Genomic DNA, 22,548 nt, shown 5'->3' on the forward strand with positions numbered 1-22,548 from the left:
CCGTTTTGCTAGTTAATAATTCTTATTAACACCAAAATTCCCTAAATAAATATTGAGCTAAATTTTAATCTAACAGTATCTTGCTGAATTTCGACATGTAGCCAGAGCAGAGGATCAAACCACCAACGCTCTCATCAGAGGATGACCCACTCTACGTCCTGAGCTACAGCCAACTGTAATATTTTAACATCTATCAGACAGGAGCGACTGGTGAATAGAGGGTGTCCCACCAACCACCAAGATTGAAATTTACAGTAATCAAACTTATTGTTTTCAATTTAACATATAAAATGTGAAAATATACGATTTTTAGTTTGTTGTTTAAGTATAACATTAAATGCCATAATGCAGTGCACACAGTTCACCGTCCTTTTTGTCCCACCTCCAGTTGCTAATTTAAGTAAATGAGTGTATTAAAAGGACAGTTTTTTCATCCTAAAACCAATTTAACAATAGGATCCATTAATAAATCTCTGAGAAGCCAGTCAAGGACTCAAATAATGATGTTTGCATCACTGCTGATGCAGCACGTATGCGTGTCAAAAGTCTAGCACACACAACCCACATTAAGTCATTAAATGCACACATGGTGTTTTTCCATTACATTTGCTGGCCTGGCTCTACTCAGTTTGACTCAGCACATCAGCCCAGCATGGCAGGGTTTTGCATTTCCGTTACAATAAGGCTACCTGCTTAAAGGTTTGTCTCTAGTGACATGCCTGTCTTGTGTACTTGTCCAAGGAGTGGCTGTAAACACTCTTCCTCTCCGCAGCCCTATCAAAAAAAGCTGCAAACAAAGCTTTACTAATACGGTGGCAAACACATTTAATTTCCTATAAATTCTTCACAATAAAACTCCTCTATTTAGTTATTACAAAGCTTTTATGATGAAGCAGCTAAATCAGGAAATGTTATGTTTTCACCAACAGCCTAACTTAACATGACTCCGGAAACAGCTAAAAGCAAACACAATGAAAGTAAAAACAGCAGATATCCGAAAGTATAAACAGGGACATTGGAGATAGCCTAAACTAAATCCGCCTTTCTGTCAGGTTTCCTGCACAGACCTGAGTCTCGCAGCGCAACACAGGCTCGTTTTATGGAGAGATGGGGGTCACCACTGGTGGGTCATGGTCACAAGATGTTTGATAAAGTGTTAAAACTCCTGCTTTTCTGATGGAATGGTCTATCAGCAAGTTGCTGAGCATACCTGCAGTAGAGCATGAGGTGCTATCTCCACCACCACAGCGTTTTCAGGCACCAGACTGAGAGCCTCCTGGAACAGCACAGGGCTCACTAGGTTGTTGACATGGTAGTCAGCCGAGCTGTACAGAGCCAGTGGAGAGTCCCACTCAGACTGAGGGATACTGGTGCTCACCCAACGGGATGAACGCTGCCTCGGCTCCTTTATCACCTGCATGCAGGATGGCATTTTAAATCATCTATTAATATTCAAACATATGCCACAAATTATTTTAACTGATCTGCATTAAACAACTTGGTTTACATAGTAATAATAATGTTGCTATGGATCTGACAGAGTGCAGCGAAGAAAAAGGGAGATTCCAGATATAAAGGGGGCAAAACTTTTATTATGTTGAATTTGCTAGATACAAAACAATGTTAGACTCTGATGAGATGATGATGAAGAATTTCATTAAATAATTAACACGTAATTACCAATATTATGTATGTAAAACAGAAAACACTGTGAAATAGTGCATTTCATTTGGACTATTACTAAATCAAATCAAGGTGGGATTGTAGAACTTTAACAGCAGGGGTCACTGTTGCATATGGTTTAAACACATCAGAGCTACATACCTTCTTTAGAGCAGCCAGCAAGGTTGGAGCAATGGAGGCCATGTAGTAGGAGTGGAAAGCAACACCAGCACTGCGCACCTCCTTTGCAAACACTCCCTGCTCTTTCAGCTCCAACACAAATTTACCAATTGCGTCCTGATGAAAAACACACATCTGTCAAGTCCCAAGTTATCTGTGTAAGCACTGGTTTAATCAGCTGTAACACATACTCAAACAAACGTTAAAACTGCTTATTATCAAAGTTATGCATCTGCCCAGAATATTTCCTCACTTGGTCTCTTGTGCTTCCATATAACCTATTCACACTGCTGCTGGATACAGTTCCAAAATGCTGCAGCTTTCTTTCTACAGTAGGATCTTCATGCATGGTGTTGGTGCTTTGTAATCTTCTCTGCTTCCATTTACATTATTTTCCACTCTTTCGTTAGTATTGCAGATACATCAATGACAAAACAGTCATCATTACAGAGAAGTTTGATGTGTGAACACATCTGACAATCTTCTGTTGTTTGCTGCATATGTGAACAAGCAAATGTGGACAACATCTGATTCAATTCTCTGGATATTGTCTGGAGTTCATACGTGAAAGGGGCTCATGTTTACATTTGATAATAGAGTTGCTATGTTTGTACAACCTGACACTTCTTCACCCTCTTCTCCTCCCCCTGATGTGTTCTTTCACAAAAGATTAAACTCTAAATGTAAAAGTGAAAGTCTTAGGTCGTAGGTCCTTAGTCGTAGGTTTGCTGACCAGTTTGATTATCTATGTGCAAAAATTTCCACAATGGTGTTTTTTCCTACCCCTAGTAGACTATTCAGCGAAAGCATTGGTAACATTAAAATCCTGCTCATTACCTTCCCTTCCCTTCTCTCGTGTAAAGCAGGTTCCCTGTTGTTGGACAGTCTAAAATTCAGGTTATCTGTGTGTTAACAGTGCTGTCTAAGACATAGGGCCCTGTTTAGACTTTCTATAGTACATGGTCTAAAGCACAAGGGGCTAGTGTGTTTCGGACGTGTCCATTTTGCTAGTTAAACGACAGATAATCTAGGCACAAAGTGAGGCACACTGCGCAAAGGTGGTGTATTTTGACTCTGAATTAGTCATGGGTGTGTTTTGGGTGGAACAATAATGAACGCATTCCGATTACTGTCTCCCATTCCCTATTAGAGCCAGGTGCGCCAGGACCTATAGTATATTTAACAGCAGCACTCGTCTTTAGTGAGGGACAGGGATGTGGTTTCACAATCATCTGTCCCATCAACAAATCTGTTTGACTGCATATGAAAAAATACACTAATACTGAGGAGGAGGATCGCTGCTGCCTGTCCCTCTGTGTGTGCGCGCATGCGAATCTCAGTCCGTGGATCAGGCAGGACGAATCCGAAAAAGTATCATCCTGATCAATAATGGGTGGGATGGGAGGGGTGAAGTACTGTACATCCTTAATGAGGAAAATATTCATGAGACTACCTGCAGTGATCCTTCTGCAGCAGAAACGATATGTGTATCTCTACAATAATTTGTGCATTTGCACAAGGACAGCTGATAAAACTTCATTGATTATTTAAATCTCCTGACCCGCCAACAGGATTGGTTAGTATTTCATGTTAATTAATAGTTCTGTGTTCTTCTACACATCAGAAGGTCACACACAGTCCAGATTCAGACAGTAAAATAGTTTGACGTGAAGCAGCTTTCCTAAATCCTTGAATCCTGTCTAAACATATTTATTCTAGAAACTAAAAGTTTAATTCTGTTTCCTTCGTAGAGTTTTTAGTTTTGCTCATTAAATGTGCCATGGTAGTTGTTACAGTGACAGTAATGCATGTTTAAAATAACTGAAAGCAGCCTCTCAAATCATAAAATCAGAGCGTATGCATGTTGTGAACACACATATGTAGGCGCATCTTACTACCTGAATAATGTGCTCTTTAAATAGCAGAGAACAGACAGACTTAAGATCGGCTTTTTGTTGTTGCTGTTGCTTTCTGCTGCCTCAAGATAGCAATTCGCCACCTGTGCACCTAAACACACCTCACTTTAAGACCAAGGGGCGCACAGGTGGGCACAAGTACATTTGGTATTTACACAATGTGGGTGCTGGCTGTGAAAATGACAACTGTGTTGGTCTGAAACTAGCAATTACACTTGCGCTGCACTACGCTTTGCGCCAAGTGTAAGAAAGAGTCCATAGTGTCATAAAATGTTTGACCTGAGGACCGGAGATTGTTACAGTGTCTTCAGCGTTGTGGCAGGCTGGGACCACTCCCTGAGGGCACTGAGTCAGGCATTCCTCCCAAGTCAGCCCTGGAACACAGACAGCAAGCACAAAGGAAAAACATGCACAGAAACTAAATAACTGAAAACAAACAATAAAAACTACAAACAGAGTAAAATCAGAGTTGGAAAAGCTGTCATAGTTTTGCACATCGGTAATTCGGAAATTGGTATCAAACAGACCACATTTTAATTATTTTTATTTTACTGACAATATGCTATCAAGATTCTTCATGTGGCTCTGCTGCATTATTAAGAGCAAGGTAGGTTTCTTCACATTTTAGATTTGTCTGATATGTGTGGTCACCACCAACTTTTCTTTTTTCCCTGTCAAGTCTGATCATCTTGTACCTATCATATGGTCTGCTTGATAGCCTTGCGAGTGCAGAGCACGCATTTCCTGATTCATGGACCTTTTTCACAGCAGAATTAAAATCAGTGGTGGACAGTAACGAAGTAAATTTACTTGAGTACTGTACTTAAGTACAGTTTTTGAGTATCTGTACTTTACTTAAGTATTATTTTTTGGGGATACTTTTACTTTCACTCCACTACATTTGAAGGACAAATATTGTACTTTTTACTCCACTACATTTCTATTGATGCTCTCGTTACTCGCTACTTTTGAGCTTACGTCAGCTGATGATTTTTTTTTTTGTGTGTGTGTGTGCAAAATTCAGAGAAAATAAACTGTTTCTGCTGATTTGCGTATGGTTTGTCTTAGTCGTATTGCCGTACCTGTACTACGTCATGCCATACGAAGAAATGGAGGAAGAAACTGGAGAAACACGGGGGAAACTCCCACCGAGCACCCGTGGCCTTATCTCAAACCCATGTTTGATTCGTTTCAGTTTAAATGTTTGTTGTGCTTATCGCGAACAAATTATGTCACGGCCGACAAAAACTCGTCTTCCAACCTGAAAAAGCATGTCGCGGTATGTAAAGTTGTTACTAACGTTAGCTAGCTTAATGTTGGTTAAATTGCAGATGAACATTTTAAACGTAATTGTATGTGCTTGTAGTATCATAGTTGCCATTTTTAAACGGTTTAAAAATATGGCAACTGTTGCAGTGCAGTTGAATGATTGAGTTGATTTTCTGCTCATGTTTTTTATACAATTCATATCAAAGAGTCCAAGGTAGGGGTTAGGTGTGTGTGTGTGTGTGTGTGTGTGTGTGTGAGAGAGAGAGAGAGATAGAGTGGGTGTGTGTGAGAGAGAGAGTGTGTGTGTGAGTGTGTGTGAGAGAGAGAGAGAGAGAGTGAGTGTGTGTGTGTGTGTGTGTGTGTGTGTGTGTGTGTATGTGTGTGTGAGAGAGAGAGTGTGTGTGTGTGTGTGTGTGTGTGTGTGTGTGTGTGTGTGTGTGTGTGTGAGAGAGAGAGAGAGAGAGAGTGTGTGTGTGGGTGTGAGAGAGAGAGTGTGTGTGGGGGTGTGTGTGAGAGAGAGAGAGAGAGAGAGTGTGTGTGGGTGTGAGAGAGAGAGATAGAGTGGGTGTGTGTGAGAGAGAGAGTGTGTGTGTGTGTGTGTGTGTGTGTGTGTGTGAGAGAGAGAGAGAGAGAGAGAGTGGGTGTGTGTGAGAGAGAGAGTGGGTGTGTGTGTGTGTGTGTGTGTGTGTGTGTGTGTGTGTGTGTGTGTGAGAGAGAGAGAGAGAGAGAGAGAGTGAGTGTGTGTGTGTGTGTGTGTGTATGTGTGTGAGAGAGAGAGAGTGTGGGTGTGTGTGTGTGTGTGTGTGTGTGTGAGAGAGAGAGAGAGAGAGAGAGAGAGAGTGTGTGTGGGTGTGAGAGAGAGAGAGTGTGTGTGAGTGTGAGTGTGAGAGAGAGAGAGAGAGTAGCATAGAGTGAGTATAGTATATATTTCACTTGTTGGTGAATGCAGCTGAGTCTGTTCTGAGGCTTCTTGCCTTTATTTGTTTATTTTTGAGCTATAAACTGTCTGTAGCAGAATCGCATCAGTGTATTGTATAATGACATTAAGCGACTTTCCTTTCCTGTATTTCCTGAGATATTTTTTAAATACTTTTACTTAAGTAATTTTTTAAGCAAATACTTTAGTACTTTTACTTAAGTAATATTTTGACTAAGCTACTTTTACTTGTATTGGAGTAATATTTGACAAGGAGTATCTGTACTTTTACTCAAGTAGTGAAGTTGTGTACTCTGTCCACCTCTGATTAAAATTAATGATGTTGTTTGTTTGATGAGTCAAATTGACCACTGAGAAAGAGGTATTTTAGACATTTATGTTAGATTTTATGTGAGATGTCTGAGTAAATGAAGGAGTGATTATGGAAAGGAATTCAAAATCATACAATACAATCAACATTCACCATCCCTGAATAACAGACACACAATAGTTGACTCATTGAGATTTTAGTTAGTGTTGTGTATAATCATTTCCTAATATAATTGGCAAGTGTACAGACACATCTAGCAACCCACTGAATTGCGGGATTGTTAGCAAAACATAGTGTCCAGGGCAAGTACACAACTTTTCGCTTCTAAAGTAAACACATTTTGGCTTATTGCTAGTTAAAAATCTGCATGAAGGCCACTTAGCCTCCTAAATAAATGATTTAATAGTAAATAGTGATCCTCTAAGGATAAGGATCATTATGTTATTTGTGGTTTACAGACTTCAACAGAAACATATCTTGATTATAATCCAGAATTAGGAAATAATCAGATGAATCGGGTTTTAAGTTTCAATTTAACAATTGTGTTTTGAGTAGCAGGAAGTCATTTATCATTGCAGTTTACAGACAATGAGGAAAGTGAAGAGAAAAGGGGATGAAAACCAAAAATGAGGTGCTGATTTTGAATAATCCCACGTAAAGGGGTAAGGAAAAATGTCAACACACAATAAATTCTTGGCTTGGTTATATGAAAACCCCAAATAATCTATATCTCTCCAGAAAAAAAAAGCTAGCCTGGCCGATAAAATCGTCATTTTCAGTGATTCAGATGACTGTGATGTCTCTGAAACAGTATATCCTTGTTAAAACCCTTTGTGGACACAGAAATCTAAAACTATTAAACCCTCCTTCACACACTGATAAGAACTTCACTCGTCTTATCTGGATGACAGACATAGAAATTACATACTTAGACTCTGAAGGTTTTCATTCCAAACAAGCACACTTCACAATTAATTCCTTCTCACAATACAATGTGCTTATTCAATGAACACCAGCTGTTTGATATGGTAAAGAATCACTGCTCTCTCTTACCAACTGCAGCCATTCCTCCAGGAGGGAGATTTGCCTCCTTGATGCAGCTGCCTCTCCAGTAGGCAGCAAGGATGGCCTCACTGTGGCTAAGGGAACCATCAGCGTAGCCACAGGCCAGCTCCCCCACTGAGTGCCCTATGATGCCATCAGGCTGCAGACCCAGCTTAGTGAGCAGATCGATCTCAGCTATCTGTAAGAAGGTGAGCCACAGAACACACGTAAGCTTATTTCCATTTTTGTTTGATCTCTTTGTGTTTTATCATAACCTCAGCCCAAATCAAATATGTAGCCAGCTGCGTATGCTCTATACTTATTTTATTAGTAGGCAAAGTCAGCACTGAACTATGCACTATGTACTATGAGCTATGCTCCACTGCATGTCACCCCCTCCCTCTCTTTGAATTAAAATAATTGCTGCTTGACTTCCGGTCTGAGAGGCGCCATGTGAGGGCGTACGTCTCTGTGCTCCCCACTAGATCCATATTTTTTACACGTTTTCTGTTTCTTCCAACCCCGCTTTGAGTAAGTGAATTTTAGGAATAGGTTATCTAATGCTCAAAGAGGCACTCGGTCTGGATAAACCTCCGCTGCTGGACCGGGCACATCGGAAGCTACGCCAGAGGCCAGGAGATGATCAACCACCCAGAGCTTTTGTGATAAAATGCCACTATTTCCAAGAAAAAGAGGCGATCCTACGGAAGGCAGCAGAGATCAGGCAGCTCACCACCGTGGACAGAGATAAGATCCGTATTCTACTAGACTACACCCAGGCGGTCTCCAAACGCCAGGCCGCTTTCTAGGAGGTCAGATCAATGTTGCAAGGCTGTAACGGAGTACGATACGGTACGATACGTGTAACTTATCTGTTTGTGAAAATTTCAATAAAAAAAGTTTAAATAAATAAAATAATTGCTGCTCTATTCAGGTTATTTATTTTTTAAATTATGGCTTTGGTTGTTTAATGTACAACAGTTTCTAGGAGTCTAGCACTATTATTCCAGTAAAGTGAGATTTATTTATTATTTTATCTATGATTCATGATTGCATTTCTATTTCTAAACTGATTTTGCTTTACATTAATTCGGTTTTATGTTGTTTGTGGGCAAGTCATTGTTATTGCTGCCTAGTGAAGCGATCCGCGCCGTTAAGCACACACCCCTGCGTCACACACATGCACAACCCAGCAAGAAATCACTATGCCGGTTCAAATCAAAATGGCGCGCAGCTACTCACCAGAGGAAAAGGTCTAGTCCTTCCCCACAGTGTGCATCGTAGCTTTGCCAACCCCTGGCAATGAGCCAAAAGTCCGTATTTCCTTTGTTTATCCGATCGGCATACATGGATTATTTCTCTTCACTAACCTCTACGCCATAAAATCATCAAAAGTCACCCAACTCCCAGGCTGAGCATTCCCTGGAGCTACACGGCACACTGACCGGAGTACAGGAGGTAAACTCTGGGGTTGTAGCCGATTCCGTGGTCTGTCCAGGGACCATGGTCTCTGGCACGGACCAGTGGTTACTGCCACTAGGGGCGCTAGAGACACTGGTCACGACCAGTGCTCTGTGGAATCGACCAGCTGGTCTCTGGCACGGACCAGTGGTCACAACCACTAGGGGCGCTAAAGATACTGGTCCTGACCAGCTCCTCAGTGATCTGCCCTGTGGTCCCTGTGGTCTGTGAAGCGGCTTTAGTATTTTCTCCCCTCTCCGGTCGTTTTGGCAGCACTGTTAGCTGGATAAATGTCACAGATCATAATCTTTTGTCTATAAAATACACTTTATCAGAATTATTATGATTAATATTGTTATTATTATTGATTATGAAGATCCGTGTGGTCAGGACCAGCTGGTCTCTGGCACGGACCAGTGGTCACTACCACTAGGGGCGCTAAAGACACTGGTCGCGTCCAGTGGCACAGTGGTCATGACAAGCTGCTCTGTGATCAGAATGAACTAAATGTGAGAAGCCATAATCGTTTGTCTATCCAATGTTATTGATCACTATTATTAATAGAAATCATAATAACAATGATTATTATTAGTCGTAGTTGTATGAGTAGTACTTTTGATTATGCAGGTCCCTGTCTTCCATCATCAATCAATCAGGACCACTTAGCCTAACTCCTTTTTGAAGAGAATTGAAGATTAATTTTCAGTTGGCTTTTTGATCATGCCATGGCTGCATGACCACTGCCTTTAACGATGAAATGAAGGAAACAGTTGGTGATTCAGTTCCTGGCCAATCACGAGCAATTTCCAATTTTGATGCCAGGTGTGATCATATTGATCATACGCCATACGCTCATTCTAAATCCACGAAGAGCAAATATTGTCTAGGACAGCGGTACTCAATAGGCGGCCACCGGGCCGCATCCGGCCGCCGGCCACCTATTTGTGGCCCCCGAACTGTTATTCCTTCAGTACGTGTTTTGGTTGGGTCAACACGTGTATATCGGGACTTGTCTCCATGCCAACGATACACAGACAGCCTGTTACTGGGTCGCGCTGCGAGCGCATTTTTAAGTTTCACTTTCGTTTTTGAAGCGGTTCTCATATTGCCGCTTTGCCAGAGTAGGAGCCTAGATTGCGCACGGAGGGAAAAAAAAAAAAGATTGCATGAAAATGGCGTGTTCCAAGTTCTCTGCCAAAAGAAAGGTGGACAGTGAAAATCGCCAATTCAAAGAAGAATGGACAGCTCATCAGCAACATGTTCAATTTGTGGAGAAGCTGATTGAAAACTTCAAGACACGCTTTGATGACTTCATATTGGGAAAACAAGTCCTTCTGTGCATTGACAATCCATTTTTGGTCAGAAATCTGAGAGAGTTCACTTCAGAAGCACAACAAATCTTTCCATGGGCCACAGCTGCTTCACTGCAAAGTGAGCTAATTGACCTGCAGGAAAACATTGCACTGAAAGAGACTCAGTGTGACGTTATCACCTTCTGGACGAAGATGGTAACTGCAGCTAGTTTCCCTCTGCTGCAGAAGATGGCACTTCACATTCTGACGATGTTCGCGTCAACCTACTGCTGCGAATCTGCGTTCTCAACAATGAACGTGGTGAAGAACCAGTACCGCAGTGCACTTACAAATGAACACTTGCAACAGTGTGTCCGCCTGGCCATCACACCATTTGAGCCAAAGTTCCAAAAACTGGCAAAAGACACAAGATGCCATTTCTCCCATTAAGCAGTGTTTCATACTGACAGGAAGAATGTAAAATAGTTTTTCGTTACACTTTGACTCCTTTTTTTTGGTTACACAGGCTTACAGGCTACAAAAGCATTTAATCATTGTTACTCTGCCATCAGGAAGAAGACTCCGTGTGCAAAAGTGCAAATCAAACAGACTGAAGTTATTGTTCATCCCGACTTCTATCAAGCTGTTGAACAACAAAACTAAAATTAAGCTGCCACATTGTCAGTGTTAAAATGTATAGTGTCTTCCATATTTTGAGATGTTTTTATGTTGATTTTATAATTGTTTTTTTTATGTGTGTCTGTTGTTGAGGTATGCTTGTTTCTGTGAAGCAACAAATTGTAGCACTGTGCCCAAGGCAAATTTCCCCTTGGGGACAATAAAGTTATTTCTGTTCTATTCTATTATGATTTCTAATAATAGTAAAGATCAATAATATTTGACAGACAAAAGATAATTATTTTTATTTATTTATTTTTACATTTATTCAGCACAGTGTTGCCAACACAATGAGAAAAGGGAGAAGGTGTATTAAATGTACAATAACTACTCCAAAGACCACTCAGTAAGACAAAAGGCAGATGACAAAGACCACAAGACAGACTGGTGTCTTTAGCGCCCCTAGTGGCAGTAACCACTGGTCGGTGCCAGAGACCATGGTCCTTGGACAGACCACGGAATCTACAACGAAAGACAAATGATTATAGCTTCTCACATTTAGGCTATTCTGCTAACACAGTGAGAAAAAGGAAAAGTTGTATTAAAAATAAATACAAACAAACAAACACTCCACAGATCACCCAGCTGGTCCAAACAACAGAACAGATCACAGAGCAGCTGGTCATGACCTCTGTGCCACTGGTCGCGACCAGTGTCTTTAGCGCCCCTAGTGGTAGTGACCATAGACATATATACATAGACGCCGCATCGACTGTGGAGCGACGTGCCTACAGGGCGGCCATCTTGGAACAGGACCAGCAGAGGCAGCGGCACATTAACATCTACGAGGGAAACAGGTACTCCTCAATCTCAAAATAGAATTATTCTCTGAATTTTTGACCGATTTTCAAACGGTTTGGTTCGTTAAAAACGTCATACAAGTAGCTGTGATACAGGGTGGTTGGATATTTTAAAAATGCTGGTTTTACTACCCAAAATACAAATTTTAACGTACTTAATGTTATCAGCAGACGAGCTGCTGTCAAAAGATGCCGGACTATTGTGCCGCCTATGGATGCTGTAATGAGCGGAACATACAAACCAGATCTCGTGGGATCACTTTTCACAGGTAAGATGTTAAGTAAGGTATAACATAGTGTGAGTACTGCAGGTTGTTATATAGTGAAATAAACCCTGACAGGACGGAACCTTTCAGCTTCGAATGCAGGTTCTATCAGAGACGTTCTAGAAGGACTTTGGTTCTATCCATGTTATAACCAGTTCTCTATGCATCATCCCGCGTATTACACAGCTGCTTACTGGTGAAATAACTAATCTGAGACAAATTTTTGGTCTAAATGCGGTGTTATGAATCTATAAACTATCTCTTTAAAAAAAAAAAAAAAAACTACCGGAAACCGTTAAAGAAGCGGCGTCCCTCGCAACTCCCCTTTACGCAGAAAAAACAGACTGCAGTGATCGGTCTAATATAGCTAATACAGTATATTGACCATCATTAGCTCTATGTGCAAGGCAATTTTATTTGTATAGCCCGTCTTTACAAACAGTTTGTCTCAAAGGGCTCAAATGTAATAGCCTTCAAGCAATAAAGACCTGAACACACCTGAACGTTTTTTGGGTTATTTTTGTTCTATTTATGTCTGTCTGTCTGTCTGTCTGTCTGTCTGTCTATCTGGTCTGATGTTTGACAAACAAACCCTGTGAAAATAGCTTGACAAATGAGCGATTTATGATCATTTTTATTGCGTAGACACATAATTTCTCCATAGACGTAATGCATTGTAGGAGCGAGTGGTCCTGTTCCAAGATGGCCGCCCTGTAGGCACGTCGCTCTAGTGGGCGGCAGCAGTCAATGCGGCGTCTATGTATATATGTCTATGGTAGTGACCACTGGTCCGTGCCAGAGACCAGCTGGTCCTGACCACACGGATCTTCATAATCAATAATAATAACAATATTAATCATAATAATTCTGATATAGTGTATTTTATAGACAAAAGATTATGATCTGTGACATTTATCCAGCTAACAGTGCTGCCAAAACGACCGGAGAGGGGAGAAAATACTAAAGCCGCTTCACAGACCACAGGGACCACAGGGCAGATCACTGAAGAGCTGGTCAGGACCAGTATCTTTAGCGCCCCTAGTGATTGTGACCACTGGTCCATGCCAGAGACCAGCTGGTCGGTGCCACTGAGCACTGGTCATGACCATTGATGAGCTGGTCGCGACCAGTGTCTCTAGCGCCCCTAGTGGCAGTAACCACTGGTCCGTGCCAGAGACCATGGTCCCTGGACAGACCACGGAATCGGCTACAACCCCTGCTGCTCCATTGTCAGAGAATAACCAAGATCGTCTATTTGATGCAAGAGGTGTCACTTTGTTTTGCTGGCCCTGTTTGCGCTGGCTCAAAACGAGTATTTTCCTGTTGGTTTGGGAGATCTCAAAGATTGTTTATTTGATGCAAGAGGCTTCACTTGGTTTTGTTTTATTGACTGAACTGATACTGAGACTCAAACTGAGTATTTTTCTTTTTGTTTGGTAGATCTTGAAGAGGAGCGATTTATCTGTTGAGAAGAAGAGACACTTTTTGGGGTAATTGAACTGTGGGTTTGTACTGGGGCACTGAATGTATAAATACAATGTTTTGGTACGCTAAATTCATGTGTGGGGGTTTCTTACTGCCTACTGATTTCTGGTTGTTAAATAAGTCATGCACTGAAATACATGGGTCCTTGTGTAAGGTTGACGTATAACTAAACAAAAATTATTCTTGTCAGATTTATATTCTGACTGGCACCCCGGCACCGTCAAACCGCTACACTATATGGACCAGAACGCTCTTGAAAAACTAGGGGTCTCTCAGTCAAAACAAAACAAATAGGAGGCAAAGTGGACTCATGGAAAATGATTTCCTTATTGTTTAAAAGCTAACATTACTGATTAAAATGTATCTACGTGACTCAGGGATAAATGTTCACGGAGAAGGTAATAAAATGTATTCATGCTATATGTAGTCTTGTTCATAGCAAGAGGAGACCAAATGAAATGCACAGCTACCTTGAACAAAATTATACATTTCTCTGAGTTTGAACATTGTTGGAAACATTGGGATAATGTAAGTACCCAACTCAACAAAATATTTAGCAAGGTCTAGCTTTAAGACATTTTTATATAGAAATTTTAAATATTATATTCTTAAATAAAGGTTACTAACCCCTAGGCATTTTAACCTAAGTTACTTTTCTTCTTCGCTCACTTGTGCTCTTGACTACTGTGCGTCATCCCTCTCTTTCTCTCTTTCTTTCTCTCTCCATCTGTCTCTCTCATGTTGTTGCCTCACACACAGTCTGTGTTTATCTTGGTTCTATTAGCCTAATTAGACAACATACATTTGTTTTTAACATAAATTAGACAGACCATCTTGCAATGGGATCACACCAGCCACATCGCCTGTCAAGGAATTACGCCCCTACTTCCAGCCCCCCAGACAGAGACACAGACAGACAGACAGACAGACAGACAGGCGAAAACAAAACCAGCTGTACTTGAGTGGGCGGGATTGATTTGAACTGCGTTACATTGATTTACAATGTAAAACAAATGTGTTCTTGGGCCTAAAGTAGGGGGCAAATGGCCCTTCTCAAACCTCCTATTTTCCTTGTTCCAGCACCCATGCTTGGACGACACCCAACTTTAAACTCAACCTTAATTTTGATCTTAACTACACACATGTAAAGTTTTGTGATTTCATCTCGCATGATTGTGATGCTACTGCACTGTGAAAAATATGTCCACTGATAGACAGACATACAGACAGACATATAAACACCTGGCAAAATACCTGCTTGTGTTAGTTCCCAGTACAAAAGGTGTCTCTAGGACCACATTTTGCGCACACACACACACACACACACACACACACACACACACACAGAATGTCTGTTCCTTTTCCCTTTATAAATTCTAGTATAAGTTCTACTAAATTAAGCTCCTGGTTCCCTATCAGATCATATTTCTCTGCTTCCCCCTACCTACTCACAGTTGATAAAGAGGGTCAAACCATCATATTAAACGGTTAGGCTGGATTCACATCAATTCAGTGTTTTGGCTTTGGTGGTGCTGGCCACAGGGGCCCCCGAAAAAAAACGCGCAAAAAAATTAAAGACTCAACTTTTGGAGAAATGCAGCCCGATGTCACATCCATAAGCTTGGCCAATCACATAAGCTTGAATGACTGAAATCACAGTGTATTGTCACATACAGTAAGTGTCATGTGTATTCACTCAGTTTGGCACTGAACACCAGTTTAAAACACATCTTTGAATGCCGACAATAACTGTAGGACCGGCATGCTTAACCTACTGTGACAGAGGCATGACAGCAGATCAGAGGCTGAGTAGAACGGGTTAGTAGCTGGGCATATTATTTAGCCTGGCTAAATGCTACACAGGGAACACAACGGACATTTCTGTGTGTAGTGCTATGTTATACTTGGTTTGATTTGTGCCCCAGTTTAAAACACATAGTAGTGATTTGCCTCTCATCCTTATTGTTTACTATTATTTCTAATCCATTAATGGGGGCCAAAACAATAGCCCCTTTTAATTAGAAAATGCGCCACATTTCTGCCATCTTGTCTATGTGAAACGGAGGTGCAATATTCCTCCTTTTCAAAAAAGCCGCCATTGGGGTAGGCGTAAACATGTGACATGACGTGAAGCACAGAGTTAGGCGTAAACAGTGACGAGTGATCTGGTTATTGATGATTCTCTCGGCTGTGATGGTTAGCATCTCCTGGATCTCTCTGGAAGAAATACCTTTTCAGTGACATCATATATCAGAAAATGTGTTGATGACGTGGTGATCACGGAGACAGTAAGATCATTCCCCAACCAGAAGGCCTGGAGGTGAGGTCAGGGCTCTTTTCAGAGCCAAAAAGCTGCCTTTCGGTCAGGTGACATGAAAGGATACAACATTGCCAGAGCAAGACTGAAAGCTGGGCAGGGGATTCAAAATGTCACAGGCTACAAAAGCAGGAGTGCCCCCATCATGTATGAGGTCACGCTGCCGGATGAGCTGAACACATTTTATGCTCGCTTTGATCTCCTCAAAAAAGACTATGAAGTCTACTCCGCCTCCAAAGGACCGGCCACTGTCAGTTCCCACAGCAGATGTGAGAAAACTCCTGCTGAGAGTAAATATAAATACAGATAATATACCTGGCTGTGTACTAAAACCATGTGCCAATCAGCTAACTGATGTTATTACTGACATTTTTAACATCTCACACTCACAGGAGACTGTGAGGAGACCTCCTGCCTCAAGACAGCCAACATTGTTCCTGTACCTGGTTCTCCAGCACATCAAAGACAGCATCCCTGTCAGCTTGGACCCACACTAGTATGCTTTCAGAACCAACAGATAGATCCAGAGAAGATGCCATATCTACTGCCCTTCACTCAGTCATCACACACCACCAGGTTTGTTGACTTCTGCACAGCATTCAACACAATCTCACTCATGAAGCTGATTGGAAAACTAAACACTCTGAGCTTGGGTACAACACTCTGCAACTGGATATTGGACTTCCTCACAAGCAGACCCCAGAGAGTTCGGATTGGCAGTCACACCTTGTCTATGTTAGTTCTCAACACTGGAACCCCCCAGGGCTGTGTGCTCAGCCCCCTCCTGTTCACACCGCACACCCATGTTGGGACCCTCACTTCTTGGTTCTGACAATAGTGCAGCCTGCGTGTAGACCAAAACCTAAATGCGGCCTCCTTCACTAACAAAACCTTGTAAACAAAGGAGAATGCACCAAACCTAATGTCCAGTAGGTGGCGCCAATTGTCAGTCCCCCCAGGCTTGAAAACTCCCATCTCCAATTGTCTGAGAGTGCACCTAAACGCATCTTCAGTTCCGCAGCGGCCTGATACATGGAGAAAATAAAAACAGCTGCACGCACATTTCACTGCAGTCCCATCATAACGTGTTGCTGGAAGCATCACCTTTTGCCTGCTCAGCTGTTAATTAACAGGAGCACACAAACGTTTGGATTTTACCCGCCTAGGCCGCAGTTTTTAACCTAGATTGACAAGCCAAAACTGCCCCGTGTTTACCAAACACGTTCCGGATCCAGGGAAGAGCTGCGCAACCCAGCCTCTTATCACTGCAGAAGGTGGTTTTTCCCCTCAGCAAATGCCCGCTTTTACCCATTTTCTTTGCCCAAGTCAACTCCGCTGTTTGAACAGCCACCACAGGATGCGGCAATGCCTTTAATCCATGCCGAGGAAGCGAGCTGGAGAAAAGAAGACACGCACTACAAGTGAGGCTTAATTAGTGTCTGGGCAGATACTAGAAGTTAGTGTGTATTGTTTGCTCTTCAGCTACATTGTTTGTGAGTTTGTGGACCGCCGAGTCCTATTTGCTGTTAGTTTTACACCGTAAAACACTGTTTGTTGCTTGCTTTTCTTTGTGCTCACAAGCTGATTCAAGCCCCTCCACTCTGTGGAGCTAAGTGTTAGCTTTGCTTCCATGTGAGCGTACAATAAACCCCATGCCTATCAAGGATCAGCTGAAGGTGAATCGAGCCTCAGTTTGTTCATTGGCTGCTGAGTGATAGGAATGCGACCATTGTGTCTCCACAGCTCTCTCTCTCTCTCTCTCTCACACGTACACGTATACACATATGTTCGGAGTATACCATACACAATGGCAAAACATATGTTTTTGCCATCAACTTCCAAGAACTTGCATCAGCCATCTTGGCGCTCTCTCTCTCTCTACGCCTGCCATCTTTGCTCTCTTTCTTTGTCTCTCTGACACACCTAATGCTTGTTTGTTGCTTGAGTTTGTTTTAGTTTCATAGTTTAGCTGCTGTAGTCGAAAGATAGATTTTTGTTGATTGAAGTATTATTGATTTTATCAAATTGCTAACATTAATATATTCTATTATGTTGTACATAGCAGTTTTCTGTGATTATTTTGTGCATATGTTTTGTGGTAACTGCTGGTTGTGATGGTCAGTGCTCAGATTCATTTCCTTCACTGTTTCTTTGATTAAAAATATTTTACAAATATTTACATTTAAAGTGAACCCCTCTTGGAGACTGTTTTTGGTCTGGATATTGGTCCCTGATTCCAGGGTGGTGCCCTGTTTTAATGATTTGATGATTAATTAATTTTAATAATTACTATTAATAATTATTCATTTCTAATAACCATACCTGCCCCACCATCAATTCCAACACTCATGACTGCATTCCTAGACACCAGAAGAGCTCTATTGTGAAGTATAGGGATGACACCACCATCATCTGCCGTAATATAAACAACGACACTGCTTCTCTTCACATATATAACTATACTTCTATCCTCTATTGTCAGTACTTCTGTCCTCGCCAGACGCTGGACGCGGACTTCATACTGCATGCAGGTGCAAGTCATAAACTCTGACATCTACAGCTCTTTGTACAAAAAAGCACCCGAGTGCTGACAGGGGACGTCATGGTGCATTCAAGGTGCACCTCATAAACTCAGAAATCTCTATTGAAATGGCCTCGAAGGTTGATTAAAATAGGAATGTGTTGATTTTTTTTCTTCTTATTTTTCCATAAAATGCTGAGTATATTCCATTAATTTCTACACAGTAAAATGTAATAAGTCTATTTAAAAAATATCAAATTATTATCAGCAAACCCAAACATTAATTAATTATTTTTTTAAATAATTGTCAATGGTTTTTTACTGCAGAATTAAAAATGTGAAATCTCTTTGTGATTGCAGGGCCCCTGACCTTGAATAAAAATCCATTTCAGACATTTGAGTAAAAAGTTTGAGTAAAAAAACTTTAGGGGGCATTAGCAAGCCATTTTTCCATGCACATGGCCAGGAACCATAAAACATGTAACTTTTCATCACATGTGAGCAAAGTTTTCAAGCATGTTTCATTTTTGTTAAGACTAATTTCTTGCATTTCAACAGGGTCCTAAATAGGGTCAGCCCTTGTGCCACAAATATTTACTCTACCTGTATTGCAGCGAGGCTAACAAAGGCATGAACAGTATCTTCAAAAGTGGCATCGTCTGCCTCCATGAGTAGCCGAGACACAACCAGGCCGGTGTCCTTCAGGGCTGCATCTGACCGCAGGATGGACTCTCTGAAGTCTGGCAGCTGCATGAGACTGCGGCCCATACCTGCCCATTGTGTTCCCATACCTGTCATGGATTAAACAGTCACACAACCTTAATCAAGAAATACACTGTTCACTGAAAAGATCTGTCTGAGGAGATCTGAATTTTTTAAACAATCCCATTCCAAAACTTAATCCAAAGATTAGTCATTGTTTGAGCGGGCAGTATTTGCAGGGGTGTCCAAGATGATTGCTCGATTCTACTCAAGTTGGTTCACCCAAATTACAAATTCTTAATTATGACTGTTGGTATCTTTCAATGAAGATAATTTTCGTTTTATTTGTCCAGGTTTTTAGATATCTTTCTCTGAGATTTCTCCTTCCCCCAAAAGCAATGGAGGTGATGGAATTGTATTTTTGTTACTCAACATTGAAACATGACATTTAAAAAAATCAACAGCAACATCAACTCTGGATAATCCAGAAAGTAATATGTGAAGTCTGAACCATTTATATTGGCAATTCTGCCCACAGAAAAGGTCCTTAGAAAAAGTGAAATCATCTTGCTCTATAAATAATAATAAGCATTTCAGTGTTCCTCCTAGGATGAAACTGTAGCAGCAGAGTCATAGGAGTCATATGTGTGCAAATCTGTTTTTGTACATTGGCAACGTGCGGCATTTACATCCACTGGCACTGAACTGTCATTCATTCTTACAATTATTCATACTTAACTCTCCTTTTTTGTAAATTAACTTTCATCACCAGTGTTGTATTATCAGTTAGTGCTAATCAATTGAATTTTAAGAACATTTTTAGTGATAAAATAACTTAAATTTATGATGATCCTTTATAAATCCTGTTTAAATAATAATTAATATCTCTGAGGGAATCTGTCAACTGTCTTTGACTGACAGCTGTTCCCCACATATTTCTATCAATGACTACATTTGTTGTAATGTTACTGTGCAACACTCACGTGAAGCTGCAGGAGTGTTTTTTACCCTTTTCTGAAAATGATGATCCTGACTGTGTTCAACATTGCTTGCTTCAGTGTTGACATCAATCCAATGCTTGTTGATCTGATTGTTGAGCTGACATATTGAGGTAAGTCTAATAGGTAACTGTAAGAGGTAAAATGCATAAATAAATAAATCTCCCTCTCCTCCTCTCCCTTGTCATCCTCCTCTCCTCTCGAAAAAATAAATTAAAAAATAGTGGTCACATTTCACCAGCAGAGGTGCGCCACTGCTAGATGCATATAGGGGAAACTCTGGCAAACCCATTTTTCATAAAACTGAAATCTGTTGTTTTGTCTGATTGTTTATTTGTTTGATGACTAACCTGAACAGATGTACCAAAGTGGCCTGGCAGTGGCCTGCACCTGCTGCACCTCAATGACGTCAATCTGAGAGCCAATCAGAGTGTAGCCTCGGTAGGGCATGCTGGCAGTAGGAAATCCTGCCACCTCATTAAGCAAAGACAGGAAGCTGTCATCTGCAGTGTGTTCCTTCCCCTTTTGAAGCATGGTGTTCACTGCAGCTTCTGTACGGCCACAAGCCTGAAGCACTCTGGAAACCATCCTGGGTGGTGCAGTGACATCAGCTGATTTCTCAGCTGGACGAAGGATCACATGAACATTGGAACCTCCAAATCCAAAGGAGTTGATGCCTACAATGCCACGTTGAATAGGAGTAGGCCGGTCAACGACTTGAACCCTAGCATCAGTGAGGGCTGGAATGTCTGGGTTAGGACTGTTGAAGTGCAGGTTGGGAGCCCAGACCCCTTTCTCCAAAGAAAGCAACACCTGTGTGTAGGATGAAAAATAACCAATAAAATAAAAACAAATATGAGATCATTTTAATTTGAAATATCTAAAACAGCTCATTATCAATTCCTTCTCATTCGTTCATTTGGTGTCAAAGATGCCCAGCCTCCTTCCTTTTTGAAAATGATAGACATACTGCAGTGAAGACAAGTGTAATTAATTTCTCATAGAAGTACATTATCTCATACAGTATGAGATGTAGTATACATCATATAGTATATGTGCAAATAGGAACTGAATTTAGTCCAAACTAAAAATCACATTATGTCCGTGTGCACTGTTGGAAATTATAAAGTAGGTCCAGGATTTTTTAGCTTTGACACTGTAATACATTTTCATATTGGGAGATTGCTTTTACTGCAGAAGTAAAAAACAATCATATCATTATCTTATCATTAAACTTTCACTTTTTAAATATTTTGCTTGGCTCCTTCCGTATCTGCCCAGTCAAGTCGGAAGGACCAGCCATAAGAACGTATATGTCACCTATTGTATGTCTATGTTTAACAGCGTGATGAAGCCAGAAATGTTGTTGTATGTATGCATTTCATGTCCGAAAAGGGGCTCAGTTATTCCGAAACATCAGACAATCACACTGACTTTATGGAGTGTTTAGCCAGCTGTGCGTAAAAGTAATAGTACATGGGGTTTGAACCTCTCTCTCAAGCTCTCTTTTTTATTCCTCGCACAACCACTGTCACTTTTATTGTGTGCACAACCAAGCGCAACATCAAGAATGTCTTCCAAGAGGAAAAAAGTGTACATTATTATCCCCAATTGTACAATTATTTTAGCACAAAGATACAGAAAAGACACAGAGTTCTTGGAGAGATTAGAAAGACAGTGGGGTGCAGCCAGCCACTGTTCTAGTGTGGACATTCAAGAGGTAGAAAAAGATTGTGACTGCATTTATGGTCTAAAAAACAATAAATATTAAGCTTCAAATCAAAGAAAAAGAAAGTAAAAGAGCAGCTAATAACAAGCAACTTTCACCTTCGCCAGGGCAGCCATACCAGAGGCCGGTTCTGGATGGCCCATGTTAGACTTAGTGGAGCCAATAAGCAGAGGCTCTCGCTGTGATTGACAAAACACACTGACAATGCCATTCACTTCCTGTGGGTCGCCAACCTGCAAGTAGAGAGCAGAGATGATGCAGAGACATTCCTGGTTAGTGATGTTAGAGGAGTGTGTGAAGATGACCTTTTCATTTTCAGATTTAAAAAAGCAGCATGTATTCATGAATGCCTGTTATCCGTTATCAACTATCCAAACTATACTGCTGTATGCACTGACCTTTGTTCCCGTGCCATGGGCTTCAATATATTCAACCTGCTCAGGCATTATATTAGCCTCCTGGTAGAGAGAACAAACCAGCCTCTGCTGCATCTCACCTGAAGGAAACGTTACACCTGAGGGACCAATAGGAGTGTGTGAGGACAAGTATCGTATGCCATACCATAACTGTTAACTGCTACTGCACTTTCACAAAGACAGTTGATATTTCTGCTCAACTCTGCTACTGTCAGATAGCTTTTTCTGAGGTGCAACTGAATTACAATGATGTTAAAAGAATATGTGTAAATTGAGATTCTTTCACCTGTTGTTGCCTGAAGAAAACTAGGGTTATCAAATTAGAAAATTATTTGATTACAAATGGGTCCAACTTCATACACTCTTGAAACACTGTGAAATGCATCATCAAGATAACAAGAATAATCCACAGGTCTGTTAGAGAGCTGAAATAACTGATTGATAAATGGATATAGAAAATCAGTCTAAAATGATATTGCCAACTGATTCAGGTTCCTTACTTAAAAACAGTAGAAATGCCATAATCTAAAGATATTATTAATAATACATTATACAATAGATATTA

General features: G+C 41.0%; 1 protein-coding gene across 2 annotated transcripts in view; it reads right to left on the reverse strand.

Moving 5' to 3' along the window:
* Positions 1-22,548, reverse strand: part of fasn (fatty acid synthase) — a 127,146-nt gene that overhangs the window by 81,075 nt on the left and 23,523 nt on the right. For both annotated transcript variants that reach the window (XM_084341495.1, XM_084341494.1), the window contains exons 7-14: positions 21,966-22,081; positions 21,666-21,800; positions 20,189-20,651; positions 18,742-18,929; positions 7,328-7,517; positions 4,038-4,132; positions 1,825-1,959; positions 1,211-1,414 (exon numbers count right to left, since the gene is read on the reverse strand). In XM_084341495.1, the coding sequence (XP_084197621.1) occupies positions 1,211-1,414; positions 1,825-1,959; positions 4,038-4,132; positions 7,328-7,517; positions 18,742-18,929; positions 20,189-20,651; positions 21,666-21,800; positions 21,966-22,081 (1,526 nt within the window). The remainder of the gene's footprint in view (positions 1-1,210; positions 1,415-1,824; positions 1,960-4,037; positions 4,133-7,327; positions 7,518-18,741; positions 18,930-20,188; positions 20,652-21,665; positions 21,801-21,965; positions 22,082-22,548) is intronic.

This window comes from Pagrus pagrus (genome assembly GCF_965226575.1).
Source record: "Pagrus pagrus genome assembly, chromosome: 21".
NCBI lineage: Eukaryota > Metazoa > Chordata > Actinopteri > Spariformes > Sparidae > Pagrus > Pagrus pagrus.